At 41.5% G+C, this 7,265-nt stretch overlaps 1 gene segment (V, D, J or C); it reads right to left on the reverse strand.

The window, feature by feature from the left end:
• Positions 1–5,619: 5,619 nt before the first annotated feature.
• Positions 5,620–6,289, reverse strand: LOC128054749 (T cell receptor alpha variable 22-like). The segment is given in 2 exon segments: positions 5,620–6,038; positions 6,238–6,289. Coding segments are annotated over 2 exon segments (471 nt in total).
• Positions 6,290–7,265: the final 976 nt, after the last annotated feature.

A 7,265-nucleotide genomic window follows, 5' to 3' on the forward strand; every position in this document is an offset into this window, starting at 1 on the left:
AAGCACTTGATTGCACTGAATTCCCCCTTTACCAAAATCTTATATGTTGACTTTCCCCCACTACCTCTTTGGAGCAGTCTCTCAGAGCTATCTGAGATTCAGTCTCCCCAGCTGCAGTCCTCATTTTGCCTCAAGTAAAACTTAATTCACAACTCTCACATTGTGCATCTTTTTAGTCGACAATGGCAAACAGCAAAGAGCTGTTACCTACAATGGCCTACCCCTTAAAGTTGAACAGAACTTATCTTCTTATCTCAAAGTAGTCACAGCCTCAGCTAAAATGGTTGAAGTTTTTTCAGATCCTGTCCTGAATCTCCATTAAATCTGATGGTACCACACATAGCACAAATTGTTCTCCAACCTAAAATCCCCAACTTTTTTCTACCAATCAGTTGACTAATACAAAATATTACTCAGGTTATTCAACTTTGTTAGCCTTCTCAGTGAAAGGTTCTCCTGATAGTACCTCTGCTATTCAAAATGCCTTCATGTCCAGGACAGATTTTTTTAACACTCTCATACCAAATGTGAATTAATGTGTTTTAAAATAATCTTATCTTAAATAATGAAAGAAATAATACCAGGCTGTCCATGCAATAACTATTCTAAACTTCTTTTTAAAACAATCATTAGCAAAAACGAAATTAACGAAGTAGCTGAACTTGTGGATCTATCTTGGATTCATTAAATTGCAAAAAGTATACATACAGTGGTAGTTATAGGTTTTTAACACAGTTCACATATCATGTATGCCTGTTAAAGTGAAAGTGAAAGTTACTCATCATGTCTGACTCTTTGTGACCCCATGGACTATACAGCCCATGGAATTCTCCAGGCCACAACAGGCCACAGTACTGGAGTGGGTAGCCTTTCCCTTCTCCAGGGGATCTTCTCAACCCAGGGATTGAACCCAGCTCTCCCACATTGCAGGCAGGTTCTTTACCAGCTGAGCCACAAGCAAAGCCCAAGAATACTGGAGTGGGCAGCCTACCCCTTCTCCAGCAGATCTTCCCAACCCAAGAATTGAACCAGGGTCTCCTGTGTGGCAGGAGTCACCCTTTCTTATTTCTTTAAGAAACATCTACTGATAATCAACTATGTGAGTGGCGAATGCTCAATTCAACATATAATAGTAAATGAAAAACATTATAAGCCTAATGTAAGAATAATTTATTAAAAAGGTAAGCTGAATATTCAAAATACTATGTGATTGCAGAATTATCAATATCATATTTATTGGATATCACACATTTCCCTATAATTGGCATGCAATATATAACCAGAAAAATAATAAACACTGTTTTCAAAACACAGTATTTAAAAAACCCATTCATAGTAAGGACTGTGAATTGCTCCCAAGAGGTTATTTACAGAAAAGGAGTCTGAGTGCCAAATGTAAAGGCAATCTCACAATTTCGACACAAAACAGTGCTAACTCCCTTCAAGAATTCAGTAAGCAGCAAGTATGCATAAAATGTGTCACACTTTCTGGGTCATCTTGAGCCTAACCTTCTATTCTATGCTTGTCTAGCACATCAGTTTCCACTTGCAGACAAACAGTATGACAAGTGCTGCTTTGAAGGTTGCACCAAAGGAAGGGGGCTGCCCCAGGCACAAGTGTGAGCTGCACCAAAGGAAGGGGGCTGCCCCAGGCACAAGTGTGAGTGCAGGGGGTGGGTGCCTGGGGAGCACTGTGTCCTTGCTGCACAGAAATAGACAGCCGAGTCTCCAGGCTGGATGGTTGCGATGTGCAGGGAGAGATGGTTGGCAGTCTTATTCAATAAAACAGTCAGTCTCTGGTCGTTTTTTTCACCCATATTTGAATGAATAGCTACAAGGAGCAAGGGACATTTCCCAGGTTCTTGCTTATACCAAGGGAAGTAGGCTGAAGCTGTGTCTGTATAAGTGCAGGTGATAACAGAGCTGTTTCCCTCCTGGACACTCAGGGTAGAAGGACTCTGCTCCACCTTGTTCCCAAGGCTGATAGCTACGGAGAAAGTAGAAGTCAGAGAAAGGAGAAGGGTTGTCAGATTAAGTTCCACAATTTACTTTCCCTTTTCTACAATAACTAGAAGAAACCTGAATAAAGCCAGTCTTGGCATCTAAAGAATATCTACTAATACACTCTATTTCCCTTAAGCCCTCAACTCACAGTCCAGCTGTAGCCATAAGAACATGATTAAAGCTCCAATGGGTGTCTTCACTGTTTTTCCCATTTAGGATCAATTGTGGACCTGCAGTCTCCAACCAAGAGACCTGCTTCTGTTACCAAGTGATCCCTTCTTTTCCCTAGTGGTTTCTTTCATTGTCTACCCAGCCAATAAGAAAAAGGGTCTGCTTCTGCCCTAAGCCTATTCATTCAGAACCCACTCAAATGAACTCCACATGTTCTGATTAGCAGAGGTGCACCACCATCTGGTGGTCACATCTCTAGCTACTGAACTCTGATTAAATGTCCTTTTTATGGCTGTGCCTATGAGGGACATGCATAAAAACAGCAAAGGTCCAACAAATTATGTCTTAGATTGATGTAATCTCAATTCAGTTCAGTTCAGTCACTCAGTCATGTCCAACTCTTTGTGACCCCATGAACCACAGCATGCCAGGCCTCCTTGTCCATCACCAACTGCCAGAGTCCACCCAAACCCATGTCCATAGAGTCGGTGATGCCATCCAACCATCTCATCCTCTGTCGTCCCCTTCTCCTCCTGCCCTCAATCTTTCATCAGGGTCTTTTCAAATGAGTCAGCTCTTCACATCAGGTGGCCAAAGTACTGGAGTTTCAGCTTCAACATCAGACCTTCCAATGAACACCCAGGACTGATCTCCTTTAAGATGGACTGGTTGGATCTCCTTTTGGATGGACTTGTTGGATCTCCTTGCAGTCCAGGTGACTCTCAAGAGTCTTCTCCAACACCATAGTTCAAAAGCATCAATTCTTCAGCACTCATGCACAGTAAGAATGTAGAGATAGAGATTTGACTGTTTATAAGCTGAAAAGAGGTAGATGCTGTTGCTCTTTATTCAATGATGGGCCTGATATATAATTTTTAAATTATAAAACACCACGATTCACTCTCCTAAACAAACAAACAAACTGTTCATATATATATGAAACTATCAAGTTCAGCCAATATACCATTTTCATTTGCTTGTTATGGAGGAAAACTTTCTCTAAAAGGAAACTGTAAGCCAAAGATCAGAGTAACAGAGAGAAGATCATTTGATATTTCAACTGCCTGTTATCTCAGACTGTCTCCTCTAAGCTGGTTTTTAGTGGCCCCTTGCTATCTCAGAGAATTGACAGTCGAATCAGTTGAAATGTATCCTAAAATGCAATTACTAAACAGCAGAGATCTAAGTGTTGCAGTTTGCATTAGACAGCTTTTCTCTGCTCAGCAACGAGGGTCTGGAAGAAGGAGATAGGAAAACAATAAGGGGGAGGTGAGAGTATTCAGTTTATCCTCTACTTTCTACTGTTAGCTCATTTGATCTATTTTTTAATTATATAATTTTTCATTCTGTCATCTTGGATGTAGTACCTGTTTTGTAAAATGAGGTTGAACTGAACCCTGTCTAAGGGCTCATCTAGCTCCAAATTCTTTTATATTATTTGGCAGAACAAATCTTTATTGAAGTCTACTTATATACAATGTAAAGTGATGAGAGAGAGTGGGGAGAAACCCTTTGCACTCTGGAACCCCCAACACTATTTTCGCATCCCATGCAGTCTTTGGGGGCTGCAGTTGCCACTAATTAACCCTAGGGCCTTCCTTGGAATGAATCCCTATCTGTGATTTCATTCCTCCTATAAGATCAAGAATATAAATCCATAGTAAAATGGCATAAAATGGGACATGGCTCACTGAATGTAAGCATCATCACAGAAAGTGAGGTCAAAGGGGCTTTGTGACCGAATTGGCAAAAAGATGTTCTTTTGGTGACTCATTCTATGAGTCTTATTTCATCCTGTAGGAATAAAAGAAAAAACATCGGCACGACTGGAGGACCTGGAGGAAGTAGATGAGTTGCCTACAGGTAAAGCAAGAGGCTCTTTCTAAAGCAACCAAATTGCTTTCTGGCTTCTGCCTTTCTCCTTGCAAGTGTACATGGGGATCACCCACATCATTTTTGAACCAGTGCAAAATGAAAATTTGGAATCTTCTTTACAAGAAGCAGAGTAAAGTTTCATTAGGTAATGTTTCTAGTGGGTTTCCCTGGTGGCTCGAATGGTAAAAACATTTGCCTGCAATGCAGGAGACCTGAGTTCGATCCCTGGGTCCATCCTTGGGTCTGATCCCTGGGTTAGGAAGATCCCTTGGAGTAGGAAATGGCAACCCGCTCCAGTATTCTTGCCTGGGGAATTCCGTGGGAAGAGGAGCCTGGCAGGCTACAGTCCATGGGGTCACAGAGTAGGACAGGATGGAGCGACTAACACTTTCACTTTCAACGTTTCTAGTGGCACCATTTTTCTAAAATGCTTTAACTCTTCATACAAATTAGTTTCATGTATCTGAATCTAACTTTTTGAGACTTTCGATCATTTTAGGTTCACAGAAAAATTAAAGAGAAGATGCAGAGGTTTCCAATATACCTCCCACTCCCACACTTGCATAACCTCTCTTCTTATCAACTGCCACATGAGACTGGTCTATTTCTCATAACTGATGAGCCCATATCAACACATTATAATCGCGCAAAGTCTATAGTCTACCAGGATTCACTCTTGGTGTTGTACATTCTATGGGTTTACACAAATGTATAGTGGCATGTGTTCATCATTATAGTATCACAGAGAGTAGTTTCACTCCTGAAAATCCTTTGTGCTCTGCCCATTCATCCTTCCACTCCCCTCAATCCTTGCAATCACTGGTTTTCACTCCCTTTGTAATTTTGCCTTTCCCAGAGGGTCATATAGTTGTAATCATATAGTAGGCAGCCTTTTAGATTGACTTCTTTCACTTAGCATCATGCATTTAAGTTTTCTCTGTATTTCTGTGGCTTGACAGCCCATTTCTTTCTAACACTGAGTAACATTCCATTGTTTGGATGTACCACAATTTACTTATCCATCCTCTTGTTGAAGGACATCTTGGTTAGTCCCAAATGTTGGTAATTATGAATAAAGCTGCTATAAACTTCCATGCCTTTCTCTTAGCTTGTGGCAACTGCCATCAGTGTTTGGTGCTCCTTGGCTTTCAGACACATCACTCCAGTCTCTGCCTTGTCTTCACATAAAAAAATTATTTTTCTCATATTTGTTATTACCAGGACTCAAAAATCTGAATACAAGCTTTAAAAACATCACACACATTTAATTCCCTTTTCACTTTGAGGGAACACACAAGTGCAGTTAACCAAAAAAATTGAGTCATCTCTTTCTATTTGTTGATCACCGTATATTTTTCCAAGCATTTTCCATCAGAGAAATTTATATGTAGCTTACATTTTACCTGTCAGGCACACTAGATTGTTTTAACAGGACATTGAATATTGGCATCTACATCAGTTATGACAATGGCTCCATATTAGAGTTTGTATCCATGAGAGATTTCTGGGAAGAAGAAGGGCAAAAAAAAAAAAAAAAAAGTGAAATGACAGTCCTAAAGGATCTGATCTTCAGAGGAAAAAGTGCTGAATTATGAATCTGGAAACCCACAGAGGTAACAAGGGTACTTGGACGGTGTGGTACTGTGCAGGGCTGGGGCTGAGGCAGCTGCAGTTTGGGTACAGGCTGCAGGCCACCTGGGAGCACTGTGCCTCCACCGCACAGAGGTAGGTGGCTGCGTCTTCCAGCTGGGAGGCTGTGATGTGTAGGGTACTATACCGCTCCTTAGAATTCACTGTGGAACTCAGCCTTTCATTCTGCTTCGTCCCTGAAGCTATGAAAAACAGCGTGATGAGGCTGCCTCCGGGATTCTGCTGGAACCACTGCACATTGTTTACCGTGTCAGAAAAATTGCACCACAGAGTAGAGTTGGCTCCCTCCTGGAGGCTCAAGATTGAAGGACTCTGCTCCACCTTCACTCCCCTCACCCCTGCTTGGAAAAAGAGAGAAGCAAACACGAATGATGTCACTGAGGAGTCATGGATGGGGTTTCCAGAGCAGGAAACTATCTGAGGAAACACCTGAGGATGTAGGACCCTCTAGGAGCTCCAGGTCAGCTTTCCTCCCCTCCCTCCCACTGACAGCTGTGGACACTCCCCAGTTCCCTATCTGGGATGACCCCAACTCACAGCAAATCTGGACCCAGAGAAACCCCAGCAGGGCTCCCCATTTCCTCTTCATGATCCCTTGCCCAGTTACTGAGGTGCCTTCGCCCCTGCTCTGAAGAATATAGAGTCTTGGGGCCAGAGAAATTTTGTTCTTACTATCAGTATGTTCCGCCAGAATCACTGAGTACCAATCACATCTGAGGTGAGGCAACTCACTTAACAGGAAACTCCACCCACAGTGGCCTAGTGAGACTGCAGTAAGGTCAGCAATTTCTCCAAAATTGAGGTTTGGGGAGACAGTGCAGGGAGGTAAGAGCAATATTTCTGATATGTGAAGTCATAAAGAATTTTTTTTTCTTAAAAGACTATATGTAAGAGAAGATTGTGGGATAGTGTGTGAAGAAAGGTAGATGATATTTCTAGAAGAATTGTCATGATGGATTACGTAGAACCTTGAGGAATTATAGGGAAGGATGACCCATTTTTCAAATTGCATAGTTTGGTAGAGATTTTGATAATTCGGTTATGTGAAAATTCTGATCAAGGAAAACTATCTGATACATGCATTGTTTATTGCAGAAGTAACTACAATTTCTTGAAATCATTTAGAAACCAAGATAGATAGCCGGCCTCTGCACAGAAATGATTCCAATAAGAATTTGGTTGTTGAAAAACAGGACATGAGTACAATGTTCCCTCTGCCTTAATTTCCACTTCTCCCTTCCTACTGTCCAACTCTTGGATGCCCTGTTGACCCACAGCTAATTCTATTCTGGCCACAATTTTGCCCAAATTCAATATTGTCTTTCTCCTTTCCTTCTATTTTTGTTCCTTTCCCCGGCCCCCCCCCCTTTTTATTCTTGTTCTTTCTACTCTTGGGGAAATATATGAAAAGGTAGGAGGTCTGAGGTATTGGAATAATTTCTGGGTCAGTAGGTTTGGGGAATTCGGTCATAAAAATTTTTTAAATGAATACAGGTAACACAGATGTTTTCTGTTGAGCTTCCATGCTCTCAGAGCTCAGTAGTAACCCTATTTCTCTACCTCTG

This window comes from Budorcas taxicolor, chromosome 10 (genome assembly GCF_023091745.1).
Source record: "Budorcas taxicolor isolate Tak-1 chromosome 10, Takin1.1, whole genome shotgun sequence".
Classification (NCBI taxonomy): domain Eukaryota; kingdom Metazoa; phylum Chordata; class Mammalia; order Artiodactyla; family Bovidae; genus Budorcas; species Budorcas taxicolor.